At 48.6% G+C, this 23,525-nt stretch overlaps 1 protein-coding gene across 6 annotated transcripts; it reads right to left on the bottom strand.

Moving 5' to 3' along the window:
* Positions 1-4,616: 4,616 nt before the first annotated feature.
* EOLA1 (endothelium and lymphocyte associated ASCH domain 1) lies at positions 4,617-13,148 on the bottom strand. 6 transcript variants are annotated; one of them, XM_066357252.1, is made up of 6 exons: positions 12,980-13,148; positions 11,469-11,521; positions 10,537-10,723; positions 8,795-9,077; positions 7,778-7,956; positions 4,617-7,672 (listed from the first exon to the last, which is right to left on the bottom strand). In XM_066357252.1, exons 4-6 carry the CDS (start codon positions 9,045-9,047, stop codon positions 7,559-7,561), a joined length of 546 nt encoding a protein of 181 aa, XP_066213349.1. In that variant the 5' UTR covers positions 9,048-9,077; positions 10,537-10,723; positions 11,469-11,521; positions 12,980-13,148; the 3' UTR covers positions 4,617-7,558. The 6 variants fall into 6 exon arrangements, with proteins under 6 accessions (XP_066213349.1, XP_066213348.1, XP_066213350.1 ...); XM_066357251.1 differs by having other exon boundaries at positions 10,554-10,723; XM_066357253.1 differs by having other exon boundaries at positions 10,566-10,723.
* Between the last annotated feature and the right edge of the window lie 10,377 nt (positions 13,149-23,525).

Here is a 23,525-nt window from a genome sequence, read left to right as displayed (position 1 = left end):
AGCAGGAAGCATCATCACATTGTAGTTGCTTCTTATATGTGCCTTGACCAGGTAAGCCCTGGGTTTATAACTTGTTACTACAGCATTCCAGGTAAAGGCTTTATCTACTGCACTACCACAGGCCAGTCAACAAGGTTAGTTTTTATATGGGGTTAATAACATAAAGGAGGCTAATAGCAAATCGTTATGATCACATAGACCACCAGAAAGAGCAATGCATTTTTAATTTAATTGATAACACCAGGCAGTTATTATACTCTATACATTTATTAACATTCCTCATGGGGCATGATGTTTGTTTTTGGATGACATCCTGGCTTTCTGACCAATCAGCCCAGCATGAGGTTGTAGAGAGTGACACAAGAGTGCAGCAATTCCAGAGAGTGCTGTGTTTCCCAGATGTCTCTGCTGCTAGAGCTATATTGCATCTTAAAATTTAGTTTCCCTAAAATGCCATACCTGACTCTTTAGTCAGGGGCACTGACATCTTTTCCCTGAGATTGTCAAAAAAAGAAAGAAAGAAAGAAAGAAAGAAAGAAAGAAAGAAAGAAAGAAAGAAAGAAAAATTATAAATATCAACTGCCAACAAAACAATAGCCGTCCAGTGCGAATGATTCAAAATTATAATCATAGTATTTTTTGGTGTGCTGCTGAAATTTAGTAATCAGTTAGTTTATGGGTGCCATGAAGTGAAAAAGGTTGAAAATCACTGTCCTACATTCTTCACTACAGTGGAAATTCTGTGACTCTTGAATCAAAGAGCATTTGCTAATGGTCCTACAGTAGTAGCCTTGGGATGTAGAAGTTCCTAAATCATATCAAATAAATGCCTGTTCTCCATGAAATACCCAACTGTGGTTTCTGGAGGCTTCTCTCCAGTTTCTCCTACATAATACAGGCAAATCCCTTCCAATACATAACCAACAGAGTCCATGAGCTAGCAAAGGCCACAAGGAAATCTCATTTTCAGTCCTTAAAGAACTCATTTAAGAAACAATAGTTTGGTACACAACTGAAGGGAGCCGGAAGTTTAACCAGAGACACTAAGAGCCCCCTCTGAAAACCACCAATGCCCATCCCATTTATTCTTAGCCTCTAGGGCACATCCTACCAGAATAAACTGGTTTCTTGAATGAATGTTTTTAAAGCCTGCTTAGAAGCACAAAGATCATGGACTGGGCTCAAATCAGGCCTGAGGGCTCCATTAAGGATGCAGTCCTTAGACTGAGGGGCACCGAAGGAGGTTCTATTCCCAAATGTCTTTGCACTCCCTTTGTATAAACAACGGTTTGACCATCAGAAAGGAAGACAAATTACCCCACTTAGCAGTAGAGCTTGGACAGAGACCTAGCACCCGTGTGAGTGAGGCCTTCCCACAGTACCATTCTAGCTCCCTATACAGAGTGAGAATTAAGACCAAAGTTGTCCCCAACAACTAGAGAACATGGATCACCAAAACCCCTGTAGTATCTTCTCCTCTATGGTGAAGATGACTTAAATTTGGCTTCTCTCTAAACTGACACACAAACTCTCATCTATGTTCAAGTACATATTTATAATTACCTTCATAACAACTTCCTTTAGTCATGCCTAGCTAAACAAGTCAGAATTTTCCTTGGTAGTGAGTCTTTGTAAAGTAGGTTCTTTCAAAAGTATCTAACCCAAGAGCAAACTTATTGATTCAATGTACCTATCTTCAAGGCAACGGCAGAAGAGGGACACACTGGTGTTGAGTGTGTTGGGTTTCTAGCAAGAACAGGGCTGGCATGAGAGTGGATCAGTGGAATGCTTTGTTTCAACAGAACTGAATATATGCCTAACCCTATATCAGTAATTAAAAAGGGAAGTGCCCAAGAGATACAATTTGGAATTGAGAGGCCAGAAAACTGAGAAAGCAAAACCACCTCACTGAAGAAAGGAAACGGAGTGTAGAGGAGACCTCAAGGAAGGCTAAACCGGAAGGTCTCAGGAGAGTGATTTGAGAAGGGAAATGTGTGAGTCCTGAGGCAAGCTCATCTTGAGTAATGAGAAGTATTTCTACAGAAAAAAAAGAAAAAAGAAAAGGAAACTAAAGCCAATTCTGCTATGGTCTGGAGAGGGGTGAGATTTGGAAGTAAGCAGAGCTCAAGAGGGGACTCTTCAGCACAGTGGAGCGCGTGGCTATCCACATACACATCAATATTATGGGAAACACGGTGTCTGAAGTGCTTTGGGTTATGCTGAGGTTGAGGACCCAGAGGAGCACTCCCACCTCTGCTGGAGCACAGCCCTCCTTTAGGGACAACCTGACCCAGAAGTAAGAAAAGAAGATTCATTGTTTGGGCCCATTTTCACAGGACTCACCAATCAGGAGAGGTACCTGGAAGATGCCAAAGCAGGAAAGATGGGTGGGTGGGGAGATTAACAGGGGGGCTGCCAAATGAGACTGGTCCAACAACCATCTTCTGGGAGGTACAGTGTCTTGGGGGCCCATCTGACCCAGGCAATCTTGGTGGTAGCCAAGCTAGGACTAACTAGGCCCTTGCCCTTGATCAAGCAAAGAAGCAATCAAAAAGCAACTCTAGGGGTTGAAGTCAAGATAGGATCATGACTTCTCAACCCATCCAGCATTTAGCAACAGGAAACAATGTGCTTGGCAGCAGATGAGATGCTTTCTGGCAACCTGAACCCTACTTTTCAGTACTTTCCAAAAAAAGAGAAGCTGGGGGCCCTACACTGGTACACTCCCCTACAAATGGCTAGGGTCCACCCTCTAGGCCAGCAGCGAGCCACCTTTGTGACATCACATGATCAATAAAGAGGACTGTGACTTATGAAGCTGGTTGCTCCCCGACCGACACTCTAGAATTTTGAGGACCATATTTATTGGGCATCCCTAATGTGACTGCTTTTGTGACCCCAGTGTTCAGTGATACAATTTCAGGTATCAAATTCTTTTAATCTGGAGCAGCTCCATGGCTAGTCTGAGTAACAATGAGGTAGATGAAGCCAAGCTGGCTCTATTGAAGGGTGGAGAGCCACCCATAATGGCCCAATTTGATAGTTCCTGGGATCCATATGTGGATCCAAGAGAAACTTTGGAAAGGCATGGGACCATGCCTGGGGCCAAGATCCAAGGTCCCAAGACAATTCACAACCACAGGACTCAAACCTAGGTGCCGCCAACATGGAAGGAAACAATGTTCTTTGTGGGCTGTCCTTCCCAAGAAAGGCCTGGAGGATAGTGGAAGATAACGCCTTCACACTGGTGTGCTGGAAAGATGATGGAGACACTCTGATCATCGACAAAGATCTTTTCCAGGTGGAGGTTCTTTGCCAGAGGGGCACAGGAAGAATCTTTCAATCAGACAGCCTGAAGAGTTTCATTTGCCTGATGAACCTCTATGGCAGGGGTCCCCAAACTTTTTACACAGGGGGCCAGCTCATTGTCCCTCAGACCGTTGGAGGGCTGGACTATAAAAAACTATAGCCCTGGCCGGTTGGCTCAGTGGTAGAGCGTCGGCCTGGCGTGTGGGGGACCCGGGTTCGATTCCCGGCCAGGGCACATAGGAGAAGCGCCCATTTGCTTCTCCACCCCCCCTCCTTCCTCTCTGTCTCTCTCTTCCCCTCCTGCAGCCAAGGCTCCATTGGAGCAAAGATGGCCCGGGCGCTGGGGATGGCTCCTTGGCCTCTGCCCCAGGCGCTAAAGTGGCTCTGGTCTTAGTAGAGCAACGCCCCGGAGGGGCAGAGCATCGCCCCCTGGTGGGCAGAGCATAGCCCCTGGTGGGCGTGCCGGGTGGATCCCGGTCGGGCGCATGCGAGAGTCTGTCTGACTGTCTCTCCCCGTTTCCAGCTTCAGAAAAATACAAAAAAACAACAACAACAACAACAACAAAAAACCTATGAACAAATCTCTATGCACACTGCACATATCTTATTTTAAAGTAAAAAAAAAGGGGGGGGGACCAAATACAATATTTAAAATAAAGAACAAGTAACTATAAATCAACAAACTGACCAGTATTTCAATGGGAGCTATGGGCCTGCTTTTGGCTAATGAGATGTTCAATGTCCGGTTTCATATTTGGCACTGCTAGCCATAACAAGTAATATGACGTGCTTCCGGAGCCGTGACACATGCAACCCGCATCACAGGAAATAGTACTGTGAGCAACACCACGCTTTGCAGCGATGCCATATACAGTACTCCAGGAGCACAGGATGCATCTGCTGTGCTCTCAGACTACCAGTGAAAGAGGTGCCCCTTCTGAAAGTGCAGCGGGGGCCAGATAAATGGCCTCAGGGGGCCGCATGTGGCCCGTGGGCCATAGTTTGGGGACCCCTGCTCTATGGATTCAGCAAAGTACGCCCAAGTGACCCTTCTGTTTACACTCCAGGGAACAACAGGATAATGGTCAAGTAGAAAGTTCTCCCATGCCTCACCTTCTCTGCTACCTGTATATGTTCCCAGTAGATCGAGAAGAATGATATAATGAAAGGGTTTCATTTCAGGGGATAACTCTTTTTCAGATGAGACAGTATTTACAGAAAGATGAGAAAGTGTAGGTTTTCGTAGGAAACTATTGTGTCAGAACAGTGAGAAACAAATGTATTACCACACAATTAAGTAGCCAAATGAAGGAATCTTTATTTTAAAGCCAGTGACCGCATGGAGACCTAAGTCAGTCAAATCATGTCGCTGCGAACAGTTTGTGGCCAGCTTTTAAAGACAAAATCACATACGAATTGGGGTATGGGAAGGAGGGGTAGCTCAGCAAAGCATGGTACAAAAGCAATAAAACATATTTATTAATCATGCTAATAAGCTCACTAAAATCTTACTGTCTTTACAATGTTTATCTATAAGATCAATTTGAAGAAAAAAAATTTTACACACTAAGACCATAAGCTCTGAAGATGATAACATATTAGTGATAAATGCTTCACATGCTTAACAAAAACATTTCTAATCATTCTAGGATTTACGATCTACCCCTGACACATCTCCTATTTGGTGCAACTAACTTCAAGGACAGGGGTAGGGAGTTTTAGACCTAAGTAAGTTCTGGGGTTATTTAGAGGTTAAGAAGGAAGAGAAGCTAAATGAAGTTACTTATGCTGAGAGCCTTCTAAAGTTACCTATTGCTAAAAGCCTTTTTTTTTTCTTCTATATTTCACTATAATCCCCTGAGAGATAACTGGCAGGGGTGAGTAAAGACATCGGGAGGTCAGTTAATGTCAAATAAATTTATTTTATTCCAGAAAGACTAAAATAATTTTGTTTCAGATCCACTGCAACTCCAACTTTCAAAGAGATGAGCCTTGGCTCATCAAGAACTATAAGAAAAAAGGCAACTGGATAACTCCTGCTTGGCCAGGTACAACACCTCCAAAGAGAAGGAAGCATGTAGCTTCTGTAGTAAGGCACCAAAAAGCTGAAAAATTAATACTGATATTCTAGGAGAAAAGGTCAGGCTTCCCTGTCCAGTCCTTCCTTTGGGGATTGGAGGGACAAGAATGTAGAAGTTACTGGCTTGCAAGAACAATGGGTCATTTAGTTTTAAATCTAAAATAAAGGTTAACCCAGAAACTTCTTCTCTTTCAATGGGAGACAGAATTTACATACCACCTTACATTGATTGTAGTTCCTCTCCATTCCTGGAATCTTGAAAGTAAAATACCTCTAGGCTAGTAAGGGATGATGAACCCTAAAAGATTTGTAAACATCTTTGATTGTCTTACCTTGAAAGTCTTAATGTTTCTGTATATCCCCTAAACAAATGTTGTCAGCTTGTGCCATGATGTCATGCTCTCCCCAGTTCGTGTGTTATCAAGGGTATATAAGCAGCCCCTGAAATATTTTTAGGGCTGGCACTCGATTTGGGTCTGCTGCCCCGTGTCAGCTATATGCGGCCGGCATATTTAGTAAATCTCTTCCTTTAATAAAACTCTTCAAAATTCATCTGGACTTGGTGTCTCTATGTGAACCTGATGGAGTGAGGTATGGTGTCTTTCAGAACCTGGGGAAAGTACTTTATAACACTTCTAAAAGACAGTCTCCATGAATTCTTGACAGAGAAGGCCCAGAAGCAAGTCCCAAATGCTCAGGGACCAACGGACACCCAGTCATTCAAATTCTCAGGTTTGTGGCCCAGGAGCAGTGCCAATAAAGTGCATAGCCCAAGTGAGTCAAGTGGCTCAAGTGGGGAGGGTACATCTGGGAATGTCACATCTGCGCCCACAGTTACTGCCGGAACCAACGGCACAGGGGCTGCCCACCAGATCCCCAGATTACCCACTACACAATTCAGTGGTGTGTTTGTGCAACACTTGTTATTCCACCCTGATGGCTGCCATTCAGTCATGGCCCCACTTGAGGACTCTGACGAGGACAAAGAGAAGGGCTCCTCAGATTACAACTGTGTACTCTGGGAACAGTGCAAAAATAATCCAAGCCCCTAAACTCATAGGTGACAGGATATATCACCACTTTGTAACCACAAATCCAGATTCAGCTTTATTAAAGAAAAGCCAAACTCCATGGTGATAATAAACAATCCAACGAGAATTGTGAGACTGTGTCCTTCTGTTTCCATGCTACACACACCTCATCAAAAGAACCTAGGAGGTTAGAAATCCTGGCCCAAGACAAGTTTTTGTCCCCATTGTCCTCTTTCATTTTCACACAATCAGCCAAAGGTTTGACTAAGGAGGCCAAAGGCAAGCCCAGGAAGATCTGGTACCCTGAGTTTTGCCCGCTGGTCAGCAAACAGAACTGTTAGGCTCCTGACCTTGGGGGATCACTTTACATTAGTCATGTATCTTGAAACAGGAGCGTCTTTCCTATGGAGCCCCATGGATACCAGAAAGTTTCTGATCAGCAGCTGAGGATCTCTAGCCCAAGTTCCAGGGACCTTCCACAGAGGCCTACCTAAAACTAGGCCACCCCATCTGCTAAGTGACATACACCGAGGCAGTTTGGCTCAGAAGAAGCAGTCTCATTCCAGTCTACCCCTGGGAGAAAACCCATCATCCTCACCGCTAACAACCACTAGTAACTCTGCGAGAGGGGACCCAAATAAATAAAAGATTGCCCACAAATAAAAGAAAATGCAACACTGCTCATCATTTCCCATCAGAGATGTATTTCAGATCCTTTCTTTGCTTACAAAGTAGCTACGTGACATGTCTAACACAAGGCTTCATGAGCCAAGGGACACTTTTACAACAGAGTAAGGGAATTTGCCAGGATAGACAGGTGTTTGTTCCAAGGGCTAACCTCCCCTTCATGGTGAATGAGGCTATCCCTGGTTGGTCACCCTTGGGCAGTCATTCAGTGTCCCTCCCTGTCCTCCCACAGTGTACCCTGGATGCTGCTGAAGCGTTCTATGAGTTTAAACTGAAGAAAAAAGGGCACATGTAAGGGAGCCCTGAACAGTAACCAGTTCTCTTAAAACATATTCCTTTGTACAAACCAGGAATAAGCAGGACCTGACAACACCAAGATATTGAGTGGCAGCTTCCCATTTTTCCTAAAGGTCAAAGATCTTGAGACTGTCAGTGAGCCCAGAGAGGCATGTCATGAGGAGAGTCCCCTACTTCGGAACCCAGGACTCTGATTACATGAACAGCAGATGTTGTGCAGTGATCTCCACAGTGGGGCCAATTCAGATCGAACCTGATTTATATGTTCCTGGAATGGCAGGGAGTTGACGGTCATGGTTCAGCTGCTTTCTCAGTAACTGGCCTGTCAGGGGTCCGCCTGCTGCTAGGGAATTAGGTGCTCTGGGATGTCTACCTGGAAGATATCCTTTCCACCTTTCCAGGGTATGGGCTCCAGTAACCACCTGGGGTTTGAAAGTGCAGTCAGGTACTTCTGCTTCAGGTTGGTCAGTACAGCTTGATTTTCCAGTTCCACAACCTCATCAGGAGTTAAGTTTTCCGGGCATGGCGAAGTCTCCCCAACGTCAACGAGCCCTGTGCACCAAGAAAGAAGCATAACGATGTTTCTCCTCCCATAAACCACAGCCTGCCTGTGCGAGATAATGGTTATTTGAAGTGAAAACCACTAGAGACTAAGCTGATTTCACCAAACAGACAGAGTAAACTGGGTCCCTCTGACTGAGCATTTCTGATGTGTCAAACTCTCTTCAGGGAACTCTGTGTCAAGTCAGGGGAGAGAGGGAAATGCAGAGGACAGGGCCTTGTCCTCAACACCTCCACCCAGCAATGGGCAGGCAGAGCCTAACCACACTGCTGAGGGCAGCATGTACAAGACAGAAGGGCCCTGGGTCACTGTAAGGAACTCACAGGCAATCAGGTCCCAAGCACTTCACCAGGTCAAGGAGCTGATGTCGGACCTCAACCACTGAGGGGCGAGAAAAATTGCTCAGGATGCCATGGACAGTGGGGGAGAGGCAGGTGTGTGATGTCAGGCAGACAGCAGCAGGGGTCTGGAAGCCACCTGACCCTGTGTGCTGTGCAGCCTCTCGTGGTCTGTCACATGCAGGCACAGATGTATACACATGCGTACACACAAGCAACACAACACGCTAACTTAGATCTGTCCCTGCCTCTCAGATCACCAATGGGAACTGAGGCCCAGAGTGGACAAGAGGGTTCACACAAGGTCGTGGGAACCTGGCCCACAGACCCTCACCACAGGGCCCCTTGCTGCCCTTTGAAGGGGTGCTGCCTAAAGAAACCACAGCCCCATCCCCACAGGCTCCAAAGAAAACAAGCCCCAAAACGCCTGAACAAGCTCCTGGGGGTACCCTTAGAGGGGTCTGAGCAGCTCTCGGGTGTGGCCACTTGCCAGCTATCACTCCACGGCCGTACTTCTCGCCTTCCTGAAGCAAGGCCTGCATCTGAGCGGGGTTCCTCCCCAGCCTCTCCAGCAGCAGTTCCTTCCAGACAGGGTCTTCCCAGTCCCTGTAAGCAATGTGGATGGCGATGGTACAGTGCTGGTGGCTGCTAAGCAAGGGACGCCAACGAGTCTCCAGAGTCTTGACACCATTTAACACAAAACCTGCATACGGCTGCCGGAAGGAGAGGCACCAGAATTTCATCTCCCCAGAGATCTGTGGGCCTCACGTGGCCTGTGAAAACAAAGAAGCATGAGACATCCTGTACCAGTCCTCCAAGCTCGTGGCCTGTAGCCTGACCTCTGCCCAGTCTCTCCTGAAGGCCCTGGAACCCAGCTGACAGGGATGGTGGGGGAGCAGAGACTGTTGGCTTCTATCATCACACAGTCAGCTGACAGGCCCAATGTAAAGGCTTGGCAATGGGGATGCCTTGTCCATCAGATGGAGTCTTTGGGGAGCTGAAGGAAGAAGGTGGGGACATCTACAGAAAATCAGTCAGGACACAGGGTGGTCAGTTCTATGAAGGACACAGAGGCCCGGGGAGGACAGAAAAGGGAGGGAGGGTGCTCTTGCTTCACACCAGGTGGGTGGGTTCTATTTTTCTCCCAGTACAGAGACCATTCTGGGCTTTGATTCTTCTCCCCACACCTCCTACGCCAAGACTCTCAGTTCCCTGGCCCTGCCACCCCAAAGGCACTGTAGGTCCCTGAGCACCCCGGCCCCTTTCCCAGGGCTGTGGAGTGCAAATCCTTGGGGTCCAACATCAGCTGGGCCCTGGACACACCGTGTGATCTCAGATAATCCTGCCAGGTGCCTCCTCCCAACCCCTTTGGGTGTCACTCTCCTCCATCCCTTTCCTGCACCACTGCTATCCACTGGCAGAATATACCCGTCCCCCAGCCGAGCCTAGAGAAACAAATAACAGGAGCAGGAACATCTGGCACGACTACACAGACACCGTACCCATGCCAGACCCTCAAATGGGCATGATCCCTGGATCCTAGAATTCAAACCTCAATTAAATACACAGGGGCAGTGTCACTGTCACCCCATTCTACAGCTGGGAACGTGGCACCAAGGGATGACTAGATGGCCGATGGTCACGTGGGCCCTGACTCCTTTTCTTGTATCTGGGGAAGGGGGTCCTTGCTACACAGTGGAAGCCAGATCTGTGCAGTGGGAGCAGGGCCCCGGCCCGGAGACTCAGCTGGGTCTTAGTAACCTGGTGGAGCCTCAGTCTCCATGGGGCTTTGGGGACCTGGCACCTAACAGGACAGTCACAAACGGTGCTTACCCATCATCAGCATGGGGCCTGAGCCTTGGCTCTTCCTTCCACCCATGAGCACCACCACTCTGGTTTGTCTCTCCCTTCCTGATTTTAAAGGACGTTACCTCACCTCAGCTATTGTCTTCTTGTTTATAAAAACAAATCCAATCTTAAGACAAAGTCCAGAGGATAAAAACTTCATGTTCACCCCATTCCCAAACCCATATCCTGCCAGTCCCAGTGCCCAGCTCCTTTGCCTTCCCTTCCCTTCCTTCCTCCACCTGGGCCCCCTTTCCCTGTGCTCTGGGCTGCACTACTCTTGCTCACTCAAAAACCTTGCTCCCGTGACTTTATGCGTAAAGAAAAGGGTTTTACACGGGTAATTAAGTTAACATGAGACTATTCTTCAATGTCTGGTGTCCTTACCTAAAGTGGGAATTTACCTGCACGAATACCTTGTGAAGATGAAGGCGAGTACTGTAAACTCAGGGATGCCAAAGCTTTGCCTGCAAACCACCACAAGCCTGGGGACAGGGATAGACAGATCCTCTTTCAGTTCTCAGAAGAAGCAAACTTGGCTGACAACTCAATCTTGGACCTCCAGACTCCACACCTGGGAGACAGTACATGTCTGTTACATAAGCCACTAGGGCTGTGATGTTTTGATCTGACCAGCCTGCAAGTGACTACAGAGGAATAAGTCTTTCCTGTGCACCTCCACACGGTAAAGAATGAGTTTGCCGTTAACAGCGCATCAAGCATATTCCTTCACATTTGTACATCTTCTTTTACCCTAATTTTTGCTGACTGTATGGTATCCCATTATGAGTTGCAGCACGATTTACTGACTTTCCCCTACTGAGTAAAGAGTCACAGGCTGCTTTGCACTTTTTGCCACTATCAAGGACACTACCATGAACACTTAGTGACTGAAGACTTGTTAGAAGCACGCCCCGGTCACATGCGTGCACATCTGAGATGCCGATACATGCCAGCAAAGGCCTCCCACAGAAGCTTACCCGTGTATGCTCTACCAACCACGAGCCAGGGTGCGATTTCCTCACATGCCTTTTGGCTCTGAGCATCATCACTGTGCTTAATCTTTACCCACTTGATGGGTGACAAAGGATCGCCCTAGTCACTCGGTTTGGATTATTTATGATGGAGGCTAGATGTCCCCCTTTGGCCTGGCCATTTCTGTTTCCTCTAGCAAGGCACAGGCCTAGTTTCCACCACTGAGTTTCTCGGCTCTTTTCTCATCAACGCCACAAAATCACTACCAGGGGACCTGAGTGAACCGAGGAACTGTGAAGGCACGAAGGGGGCTGAGTGCCCTCTTGTCTCACAATGCAGAGTACCTGCTTTGCGGCCTGAGAAAGGAACACTCTTGCACCTGTCTCTGCTTCTTCACCTGCACGAGAACAAGAGGGATAATGAGAAAAGGTCATTAGGACAAGACAGCAATGGTAGGTAACACAGAAGTCTTCTATCCAGCATGTACTGGAAAGCACCAGGTGCCAGCAGGTTTCCACTAAAGGAAAACATAGGTGGGCCCTCACTTTGGTTTTACTAATCATGGCACTGGCTCCCTCCTCCCTTACCTGGTCAGGGACTACACGATGGCACAGTCAGAGCACAGAAAGTCATTTCGTGTAAGTGGGTTGTGTTTCTACAGCCCAGCTGACCCCGGTATCCTAGAGAAGAAAAATCTCACCTCCCCTCATATCATCACATGGCAAGTATTTGGGTACCCTACACTCCTTATCCCTCAATGTAATCTGCGGTAGGTCCTACTGGGAGGGGTGCCATGGGCCGTCATCTGGGCACCCCACAGCCTGGGGCCTGGTTGCGGTGGTGACAGCCTAAGGTCCAAGTAGGAAGCAGGGAGGACAGACTTGTGCGTGTGGCCCAGTACAACCGTTTCTATTCCCAGAGACCCCTCGTTGGTGCACACTTACTTACTTACAAGGATGGTGGGCAAGTGAAAGGAGATAGAGGAGGGCACTGAAAATTGCCGCCTCGGCTGTGGTGAGGGTTCTCCCAGCCCCACAGAGCTGGAAATCCCAACCTTAAAGCACTGTCCTTTGAAGGAACCAGCAGGCCGGCAGCCATACTGAGCTTCTGGCTCCCTTCTGGCAGGGAAGGGTCTGCTGGCCCCACTGGCCATGCAAGGCGCGATGCTCTGGGCAGACCCGGCTGAGGCCACCAAGCAGGACAGTCCTCCGCTACTTCCCCGCAGCCCGGTGAGACTGCCAGCGCCCAGACTAGGAGAGGGCTCCGGGACACGGAGAGACCACAGAACACCAGGGGCACACACATCATGGCTGCTCCTTGGACGGCCCAGGACCACTGACAGGTGATAGGTGCTCGTTAACCACTCCGCGCTGGCAGATACAGGGACCGCTTTTTTTTTTTTTTTTTTTTTTTTTTTTTTTTTTTCATTTTTCTGAAGCTGGAAACAGGGAGAGACAGTCAGACAGACTCCCGCATGCGCCCAACCGGGATCCACCCGGCACGCCCACCAGGGGCGACGCTCTGCCCACCAGGGGGCGATGCTCTGCCCATCCTGGGCGTCGCCATGTTGCGACCAGAGCCACTCTAGCGCCTGAGGCAGCGGCCACAGAGCCATCCCCAGCGCCCGGGGGCCATCTTTGCTCCAATGGAGCCTTGGCTGCGGGAGGGGAAGAGAGAGACAGAGAGGGAAAGCACGGCGGAGGGGTGGAGAAGCAAATGGGCGCTTCTCCTGTGTGCCCTGGCCGGGAATCGAACCCCTGTCCTCCGCACGCTAGGCCGACGCTCTACCGCTGAGCCAACCGGCCAGGGCCGGGGACCGCTTTTTTGCTGGGCTTACAAAAACACATAGACATACACGCTTCAGTAGCAGGAGGAACTCAGCAGCACGCTCAGACGCAGCAGGAAGCCTGGACGAAGCAGCCGCCTACAAAAAGCAACCCCACGAGACGGAGGAAGCAGTCACCTACTCAGCACCACACCAAGCCCGCCTTGACGCAACAAGCCCGCCCTGACGCAGCAAGCGCGCCCTGACGCAACAAGCGCGCCCTGACGCAGCAAGCGCGTCTTACCGCGTCACGCTCTGACGCCGCAGCGCTCACGGACGTACAGGCACGTCAGGACGCAGCAGGCACAAAGCTGGTACGTAAGTACGCCTCCAGGCAGTGGCTTACACCCGCACGTAAGTATGAACGTAGATGCGCAGGGAAGCCATGGTTGCTAGGACACGTTTGTCGGGTGGGGAGAAGACAGCGTGGGGATAGGCAAACCTAGGGGCGAGGCTTGGGGAAAAAGGCGGGGCTGGGGGAGGAGTATCTGGTTGCTACCTGTGGAAAAGAGCTAGGGGGGCGTAGCTGGGCGCGGAACTGTGAGAAAACTGGGGGAGGAGCTGCGAGATGGGTTTGGCACAGCTGTGAGAAAGACTTCCTGTGGAGCTGGATGCGGACCTGTGAAAACCTGCTGGAGGAGGATGTGCAGGAGGGGGCAGAGGAGGCGGAGCCCAGAGCAGTATCTGGAGAGGAAGGGCTTGTGGAAAAGAGCTGGGAGAAGAATATCTGGGGGCAGACCATGGGCAACAGCTGAGGGAGTAGCTGGGGGTGGAACTGTGAGAAAACATGGAGTGGAGCTGCAGGGAGGACGTAGATCTGGGTGGTGAAGCAGGGCCGAAAGCATGGTTTGATATGGAGGTGCAGAGCTCAGCTGCATATAATTGTGAATGGAACAGGGCTAAGCTGCGGGAAAGCTGCGGAGGAACAGGGCTTAGCTGCGGGGAAGAGCTGAGCGGGGGTGGAACCTAGAGGAGAGTGGGGCGGAGCTGGCAAGGATGTAACTTTGGGTACTGGGAACCACGTGGCAGGTGGCTAGGCCCCCTCAGTGGCCAAGGGCAGGCACTCAGTTTGTGCTAAAACCTTAGGCATGAGTCAAAGTGGCAGCCCAGGGTCCTCAGTGACCTGAGCTGCCCCTCAGAGTGGATCCCGGGGCACACGGAGGTCTAGAGAAGGCAGGACAACTCGATTGAGTCCTGCGCCTCAGGGCTGAATGCCCAGGCCAGCACTGCTTTCCTCAAGCTCCTCCACCGGCGCCCCCACCTCCAGCCCCTGGTGCTGCCAGTAGGGTCTTCAGAGAAGGACTTCAACATTGCATTTTTTTTGTTGCAGATGAGAAGAAAAATCCCCACTCTGTTGCCTGCTGCCGCTCAGCAGACATGTCCCAAACAAAGCCAGCTTCCTTGTAAGTTATTTCCCCTCTTGTACCTCTCAGTTAGGAGCTCAACCCTCTCAGTGCCGCCACACTTAGCTCCCTGTGTCCGCGTACCCTCGCTCTTTCTTGCTTTACTTGATGATCAGATCCTCTGTCCCTGGCTCTAAAATGCCTGATCAGGATAAGTGGTCTTCCTTCTTGTCCGCACTGCTATTCCGTGAGTTTAGGCTTCATGGTCTGGGGCCTGAGCCTCCCCAATGGCCTGGACGCCCCTGTCTTCCCTCCTACAGTGGACACTCCAACGTGCACATCTGTCTTCATCAACACCAGACTGAAAACCCTGTCCAGTCAGTCCTCTCTTGTTTAAGCTCAAACTCCAGAAGGTCATGGGAGGGCCTTGCAGTGGTCCCAGCTCCCCCTCATTGCCCAACACTCTGGGCTCACTCTGCTGTGGAGTCCCTGCACCCTCTGCTCCTGCACGCTTTCTACCGGCACTCCCTTTGACTGCTGTGATTTCCGAGGCCTGGCAAGCCTGCTCCTCCTGTCCTGGCAGACTCCTGTCCTTCCAGGTGCAACTGCAATATCCCCTTCCTTACCCCACACCCAAGCATCAGCTTCTGATCTTACCCATACTGGTGGCACACTGTACCTTCCCACCCAGGTTCCATCACTGAGCTCTTTATCTTCCAGGGCTGCTTTCCTCTGAGAGTCTGGGCGCTCTCAGGGACTCTGAGTTCTTTGAGGGCGGGGCTGTGTCTTACTGGTTTTTGTAAACTGGGTCGAGGCCTCAGTAGTGGCTCTGCAAATGTTGAATTAACAGAGACATTATCTTCCTATGGGCTGCACCTACTCTCTCCTTGCAGAAGCTGGAGGTAACAGAAATACGGGCCATGAGGAGAGGGGCAAAGGGTACGTTCATGGGATTTAGGCCTCAAGGTGGCAGGGGTCTTTCCTGCTCACCAGGTCCAGATCCATCCATCCCGGCCTCCCCTCCTCAGCTCCTCCCTCCTAGAAGGGTTTACCAGCTGCTGCCGAACACTCCAGAACCTCACGTAGAGGTTTCAGGACATGGAAGAGGGTTCCCTGAATGTCTGACTTGCAGCGTTTCTCCCAAATCCTGTTGTTTGAAGAAATATAACGTGCCCAGCAAGGTAGAGACTTATACTCTGTAGCTGCCCGTGCAGGAATCCCTTTTCTGGCCCTCATGTTTAACCTGAGAACAAGGCGTATGATTTCTCCCTCAGGGAGAACAGTAAAGGTGAGCAATGGAGTCTGATGAAGGGGAAGTTCAGGGGTCGTGGCCACAAGGCCCAGTTGCTACCAGCTTGGTGGACCCAGGAAGGGTGGCTTGGCCATGTTGCAGTTAGGGGTGGGTAGTTGTTTGGCTGCCCCTGTGAAAGAGACGAGTTGCAACTCAACTCAGTCCTGATTTTCAGCACAAATAAAAAGTCACAGAACTCTAAAATGATCAGATTTCTGACAACCAGGTGACATTCCCTTCACCAGCTGCTACCCATCCCCTCTCGTGAACAAAGTCCTGTCAGGGACAGGTCTTCATTCCCTCCCTCGCTGGTCATCTTGGCAGGCAGGTTTGCCTTCTCCTCACAGACCTGGGCCACTCCTGTCTTCCACTGCTTGGCCCTTCATGGTGCCCTGGAGACTCCCCAGCTGTCAGAGGACATTGGGGACTTCCTGGGACTTTTCCTACTCCTTCCCAGCAACTGTGCCTCTGCTGCTCCGACTATTACAGCAATCTCTGGTCTCCCAGGGCAGGGGAGAGACTCCTTCTCAAGCTCTGCTTCTCCCCCAGCCTGCAATTCCATCCCCATAACTCAGCCTCTCTTCCATTTAGGAAGTCTTTGCCATGGCCGCCATTGCTTTTTGAGGTGACTGTGCCATGGACATAGCCTCCTTTTTGGAGCTCGTACACCTGCCAACAGTCAGCTTCCCTTTCCTGTCCTCCTGGTAGCACCCTGCAGAACTCCCGGTCCACCATGGCCCTCTGAGCACTTAACATCACAATGTGTTCTGCCTCTGCACCCCACCATGGCTGCCTCTTTGGCTCTGAGGTCCTGAGATTGATCCAGTTTGCTCCCGACACAGGTTTTGTGGCAGCACCAGGCTGCTTGGCTCCACTTCCTGGTTTCCCCCCTCTACTTCTTGGCAGGTGCCATTTCTTCCTCCGAGAACTGCCTGTGGCCCATCATCCATTGAGCTGCTCTTTTGCGTTTCGCATTGTGGACACACATTGGGAAGCTTGTGCGCTAATCCCGCCTTGGTGGTTTGTGTTTCAGATTCCTCCTCCTCCCTCTTAGGGACTGGTTTCTTCTTCTTTGCAGACCTGCTTCGGACTCTCCAAATTGTGAGGGAACCCACAGGTCAGAGACTGTCCCACTGCCCTTCCTGCTGGAGGCTGCCCGCAACCTCCCATGAGAGGTCCCCTGGGAGGAGGTGCCCTTGCGTCTAGCACTCTGCCTGTGGGGAAGGGCTCCTTGTCTCTATAGTTCACTGGGTCACCACTTGGCCTTAGTTCTGTGTCCTGGAATGATGCAGAAGGCCCGGGGCAGGCTTGCAGTTATGGGAAGTCAGCAAGCCTTGTTTCCTCTGCCCCAGCTCTCCCGTTTGGATTCCTGAGCCCCCTGTGGCCTGTTTCAAGATGCATGCACCACTGCCCCTGCCATCCTCTCTGTCCTCTGGGCAGCTCTGTTCGGTCGTGCCCCTCTTGCACATGCCAGATCAAGTGGCCTAACCTGAGAGCCATATTTAATTCTGGTTCTGCCCTCCTGGCACTCCACGACTATGGGAAGAAACTGCACCACAGGGAACCTGCAGATACAGACAGGTGACTTGGACGCATTGGTTAAGTGTGGGGCCTGCTCACAGAACATGGCTCAGCGAAGTCGGAAGCTTGGAAGTGTCTGTAAACTGGCACCCCCTCACTTGGGGGGGTACTCATTCCCACGTTTCCATTCCTGGTCTCTTCTTCTGTGTGTTCTTTACTGTCCTAGTCTCTGAACAAATAAGCCACAACCACCGTGATGCTCCAGGCCCTCCCTAGCTTGTGGGTGGTCCTCCAAAGATCATGCTGGGGCCCAGTGGACATACCACCCTGCTGATTTGTTGACAGTTAGACTGTGGGGGACCTGGAGCATGCATTGCCCTCACATAACCATGGTTACAAGTTGCTAGTGGGTGGACTAATGCGCCCTGTGCAGAAGACCTATTCAGCTGACTCTTGAGTGTCTGCATAGTCTTGGTGGACACTATGGAAAGGACACAAAGTGCATGAAAATTCAGGACAAAGGATGCTCATAAGCTGTTACCCAGAGGCAAGAACATTCACAATTATGTGTATTCTCCCTGTTCTTTTTCTATGCATCTTTTCTTTACTCAACTGAGTTCTTGTTGTATTACCATTTTGTCTTCTTCCTGAATGATTCCTCAGAGACATCTCACTGAGCTCAGCACCTCATTCTGGAGTCTGTTGGATGCAAGTCAATTGGATGAAGTCCTGGGGCATCATTTCGGTGTCTTATTGCCATGGTACTGCAGGGTCCTACCACCTGGGCACCCAGGCACCTCCCTAGTCCATGCTTCCAGGTCTGAAAACTAGCTCAAGGTCAAAACCTGTGCAAGGAATAAAGTCGTCTTTATTGGGGTAGCTGCCTCCTGTTGTCTGTTTTTGCTCTTTTTATTTTTATTTTCCGTTCTAGGCTGTACCACTGCCACCACCCTATGTGAACCTCCTTGTTAATGGTGTTTATCATCATGAGCCTGTTTCCTGCTCTTCAGTGCCTCCCAGGACCTCTTTTGGAGTTTCTGGGTAGTGGAGGTGTAGTCCCTTTCCTCCCTTAGGAGGGTCTGCACATCCTGGCTTTGTATGGTGACTTCACTCTTGTTGGGTCCTGCCTGGCAGTAAGCTGCCACCTTCTTGGTTTTCCTGATATCTTCCCAGTAGTAGCACTGTCAGTCCCTGCCTCCAGGGTTGGAGGGTACCTGTGGGGAAAGATAATGCATAACTTTTTGCTCCCTCAGGTGCGGGGTGAGTGCCTCAGCTCTTTTTGGGGAGTGCCGGGCTCCTTTCACAGATTCAGACTTTCAGAGAAATCTGGGGTGTCCATATCTTCTCAGGCCTTTGCCCTGATTACCCTGGTCCTTGTGTCATGGATGCACGTTTTCCCATTTGGGCTTCTGGTGTTAGGCCTACCTTGCTTGAATGTTCAACTGTCTTTGAGCATTGTTGAAGTCCAGCCACTCCAACCAAATCCTGGCTTTGACCTTTGTCTGCCATCTGAGATGGGGACTACCTTATGAGCTATGGAGAGGAGTTGGGGCAGTCCCTTAGTTTTCTCTTTGTCATTCACCCTAAGCTTCTCATCCCCCTGCGGGCTATCAAAGCACAAAAGTGCCCTTTCTCAATTCACATATGTTCCACACACCTGGATTCTCTCACCTGCCAGGAAATTCCTCTTAGCCTTCAAGTCCAGTGAAGAGGTCCGACGTGACATTTCTAGCAGCTTTGCTGTTTGTCACGTTGTGCTCAGGCTGTCTGCAGAGCACCTGCCCCCAGGATGGAGTTCTCATTTCTAGTGGGGTGGGTGAGGAGCATTCGTGCACCATGATTTTACCTTTCCATCTTTTTTGGGGACCACTCTAGAACCAGCCATCTTCGGTTGATTCTTTCAGGAAACTGATGCTGAGAGGGAGTTGGGAGTCCAAACGCTTATTGGAGACTGATACCCACTGAGGGAGCAGGGAGGAAGCAGGGATAGGCAAGATGTCCTCTAAGCCTGTGATGTCTACCTGACAGTCTCTACCAGCCCCTCGGGGAGCCGCACAGCCAGGGTCATCATCAGAGTTCCACACTGGGCTCAGTGATCAGCCCTCACAGCATCTGAGTACTTACAGTCCAGATTGAGGGAATGGTTGAACCAGCACCTGGAATTGCTGTCCCAGCAATGGGTGTATGCCAGGTAGCACATATAGGGCAGCAGCCTCCTTTTCATGGGTAGAAGTGCACTCCACCCCCGTGGCTTTCTTTTTGTACTTCTGCAATTGCTGTGTCAGAAAGGGCTTGTAATTCCAGGGCATCTGTTAACCAGGAATCTGTCAGTATCCTTGTAAATGTGCCTGAAAAGAGTGGGCCAATCTGATTACACTTATTAATGCCAGCATAGTCATCCTTTAATTTTCTTCTTGATGTTGCAGTGCACAAGTCCATAGTTTCTCTGAGTCATTCAGGCTTAGAAGGGTGTACTTTCCACTTCTGTCTGTAATCTTCAGAGTGTGAAACTTTTGAGTGTGGAAAGCTTCAGAGAATTTTGTCATTTGAACCAAGTCTTGAAGGTAAAAGGGTTTTTCTAGGTGGGAAATTGGAGAAGAGCAACCTGAAATTCCCTGGTTGTAGGGTCAATGCTGAACATGGCCCTTTTTTTTTCCCCAGTCCCTGGCACCATGGTCATGAATCCTGGCCACAAGCTGTGGTAGCAGGATAATAAAACTACAGGTGAGGCTTTACTAAAGACAAACATACTAAGTCATCAGATATTATCAAGGAGAAACAGCACAGAATGGCATGTATGCTTCCCCCCTACCTCCTGACTGCCTTCTTTGTTGCTTGCCTGTCAACAAGCAGCTCATTTAAAGAATTGCCTAAGGCTTACCTAGAAAAACTGCAGCCCCCCGATTGGTGTACAGAGGTTTTACTGACATGCCACCATCAGTTCTGCCCCATATATAAGCAATAAAGGCTATATCCACTCCATGTGGTCCTCCTTGTGGTTTCTTTGGGATCTCACGACAACACCCTGTCAATTTTCTGGATCTAGACCTTCTGCATTATACAGTTAATTAAAGGGAACTGAAGAGGTTTGAGGCTGGAGAATATTCATTTGTGGAATGAGGTCATAGGAGATAAGGCTGGAAAACTATACTGGGTCCACCTCATAGAGGCCACCATTAGGCATCTGTGGTTTGCTTTGGTTGCAACTGGTCTGTGCCTTTACTTGCCTTTTTAATAGCAAACTTTTGCTTCTATCCTTGAGAAGAATTCATTGATTCTCTCATCTGGTCAGTCAGTCATTTGACAAAAGTTTGTGTTCTTCTAATGGGCTAAGGAACATGTGGAGATCAGGTACACAGGTGAATATGCTGCAACCCTGTGTGGCCCAGTATGAGCCTTCCATGGATGAGCATGCTCCTGTCTTTGCTGATCTGAACATTACGGACCTTTTCCTTTGGAGGCTGTCTCATTTTCCTGACCTATGATGAGGTCTCTAATTCTTGTTCCTGACTTTAGAAGGGAATATGGAGGGGTGACGTTAGGTCTTGAAATTCTGCGGGTTATTGGTGTGGCAGAGCAGAGGAGGCAGGCGTTTTGGGGCAAGATTTTCTTGGTCCCTTCCGTAAAGTTTATTTGCCTCATGTGGATCACTGAGTTGCCTAATCTAAGCAGAGTAGCTGCTGAAGAACCAAAAAAGAAGGTGCAGTGTGAGTTTTTCCAGACTGGTTCTAGGATGACCTGAGTTGTAACAGTGTCCAGGGCCATGAGGAGTTTGGTAGAGTGGGTCCCTCACTCACTACCTCTGAACGTTGCCTTTGAAGGAGGATAGGTAGTGAAGACAAAATGATGAGAGAGTCTGTTTGGCATGTTGTATCACCCAAGAAGAGTGTTCCCAAAAATGATACTTCAGGAACCTTTAGGAAGAGAGCCCTCTGTGTATACAAAATGGCACTAAGGTTTGACAGTAGTAATGTGCTGCTTGCTCATTGTGCCATCCGCCAGCCAATTCACCCAGATTCTCTTTAAATTAAACATGGTAGATGATCAAAGTCTTGGTCAGGAAGTAGGTTCCATAATGGAAACTCTATACAGTGCTTGGGGATGTGAGTACAGAAGTGAGGTGCTAAGATTAATATGTTGATACGTTGTATAATATCTATTTTCTCCATTCCCTTCTCTGACCACTCCTGCCTGTTGATCTTCCTAACTTTCCCAAGGCATAGAGATGTCAGATATAGAATGATGGATATTCAAAAAAAGCATATTCCTAATAGTCATTATCATGAAGATAGAGCAACCTAGCCTGCATTTTCTTGAGAAGGGCCTATACTAGGAGCCTATGCATTGAAACGGGACCCCATTCTCTGAATCCCATGGGCCCATGAGAATGGAAGTTCTCTCATTTTTGAATGAGCATGTGTCTGTGTAGCTCATAGATTGGAATAATGAGTAGGACACACAGTAGGGCTGGAGCTGTGAGATGATGGAACAAGGAGGCCCAGAGTCTGAGTTTGGGGCTTGGGAACCTGGATTTGGATGTCAGCTCCTCTACTTCTATCTGGCCCTGGCACTTACTATCTCCACGTCTCTCTGTTCTTTTTTGTAAATTAGGTGGAACAGATGCCACACATCTCATGGGGCAGTTGCTGGAACACAATCTTACACATCATGTCCTCTCCTGATGGGGCTCAGGTTCTCAGTCATTGCTTCTACTTTTGCAGGTTGGAGGTAACTCCAGCAACACTATGAAGATTTTCCTGGTTCTCAAGCTTTGTAAATTTCATAGTTGTCTAGAAGTATTCAAGGTTAGGCAAAAGTCTCTTATCTTCTTTAGAAGATGTTAGATTTACAACATAAAATATGAGATGATTGGTCTAGAATACTGGATCTCAAACCTTTGTGGTCATGGAGTATCTTGGTCTGGCTATAGGTTCAGTTTCCCAAACAGACGAGGAGTATGCTACTCAGCTGACCAAGACCTGATCCCCACACTCTTTCTTATCTCTTTATGGCCCATTCCTCATAGAAGCCCATAAAGAATGCCACATGAGATAAATTGAAAACCAGTGTTTTAGATCCATGGTTCTCAAAATTCAATGCACATTGATATCCCTCAGTGATCTTGTCAAGTGCAGCTCTGATTCAACAGTTCTGGTGTAGACCTGAGGTTCTTCATTTATAACCACATGCAAGGTGATGATCAGGTGGTTGGTCCATGGATAGCATTTTGGAAAGCAACATAAATATTTACAACTAGCTTTACCCAGCCATGCATTGCTGTGGCTCAGTCTGGTTAAATGGATAAGAAAGAAAAGAGAAAGCACACGTTTCCAATATGTTTAATTTCACAATGCTTGTGGGTATACAATATTTTTTGTTGTTCCATTGTCTGTACAGATATAGGGATTATCTGGTTTGCCGAGTCTAGAACACACAACATATAATTGTACATGTGAGAAGCAATTCCTATGTAGATCTAAAGCGCACAATTCTAAAGATTGGCCCTGAGCTTTGTTGATGGTGATTGCAAACACCAATCAAATTGAGAATTGCAATCTCTTAAATTGAAATGGCATATCCGTTGGAATCATAGGAATGAGAGGAATGAGGACATCTTCGCCTTTGAAAGTCCTATCAAAATTGTTGCTTCTACAGTGTTGCTTATTAATTTTTTATAGCGCACAGACCCAAACACTTCATGTTTTACCATGAAATCCATCAGCGATTTCAGCTTTTGTCTGAAAATACATGCTGTGATGTCATGCCTATCCACTGGCAATTGGCCAGGAAGTAAGAGCTGTTGCATATCATCCCAAGCTGGATTGCATGTGAATGTAATGAATAGGTCTGGACGCCTGTAGTGCCGAACATATGCAATTGCATCTTGAGCATACTCATGCATATGAAGTGGACTGCTTGTATATGAAGATGGCAAAATCGTTAGTCTTCCAATGTTAGTTGTATTACCGTCATTTATAACCGCATCTCACAAATGAACGTATTCTTCAGAGCGAAGCTTGTTCTGATTTAAACAGATGAATATCAAACATTCTGTTTTGATTTTTGCATACATATCTGATGTGTTGGTGAAACAATTGATGGCATTTCAAAATGTGATTGTCTTCATTCTCTCAAATCATTAATCGGTATGAATAATAGTTCATTGCACTCCAGTTCATATTTGTTTCTTCGCCACTGACTGGATTTATCATCTTAACGTTGAAGTGATATCCATCAGCACCATCCCACAAAATGATTGGATATTGCAGGGCATCGTAGTGTCGATGAGTTTCTGCAAGTTTTGTCAATTGATTGTTTCTCTGATGAAGAACAGTATCTCTAGGTTGGAATTGATCTCCAACTATAACAATTGCCACTTTGTCTATAGTTGGAGCATTGAATCTTTGCACATGTTCTCCAG

Source organism: Saccopteryx leptura, chromosome X, assembly GCF_036850995.1.
Source record: "Saccopteryx leptura isolate mSacLep1 chromosome X, mSacLep1_pri_phased_curated, whole genome shotgun sequence".
NCBI lineage: Eukaryota > Metazoa > Chordata > Mammalia > Chiroptera > Emballonuridae > Saccopteryx > Saccopteryx leptura.
This window is presented reverse-complemented; position numbering and strand designations above follow the sequence as displayed.

Coding starts and splice junctions, on each gene's coding strand:
- EOLA1 (XM_066357252.1), bottom strand. CDS start 9,047: ATGAAATTCTGGTGCCTCTCCTTCCGGCAGCCGTATGCAGGTTTTGTG. Junction 7,957..8,794: donor CGGCCGTGGAGTGATAGCTG/GCAAGTGGCCAC, acceptor CTTGGTGCACAG/GGCTCGTTGACGTTGGGGAG. Junction 7,673..7,777: donor GTGGAAAGGATATCTTCCAG/GTAGACATCCCA, acceptor CTGCCATTCCAG/GAACATATAAATCAGGTTCG.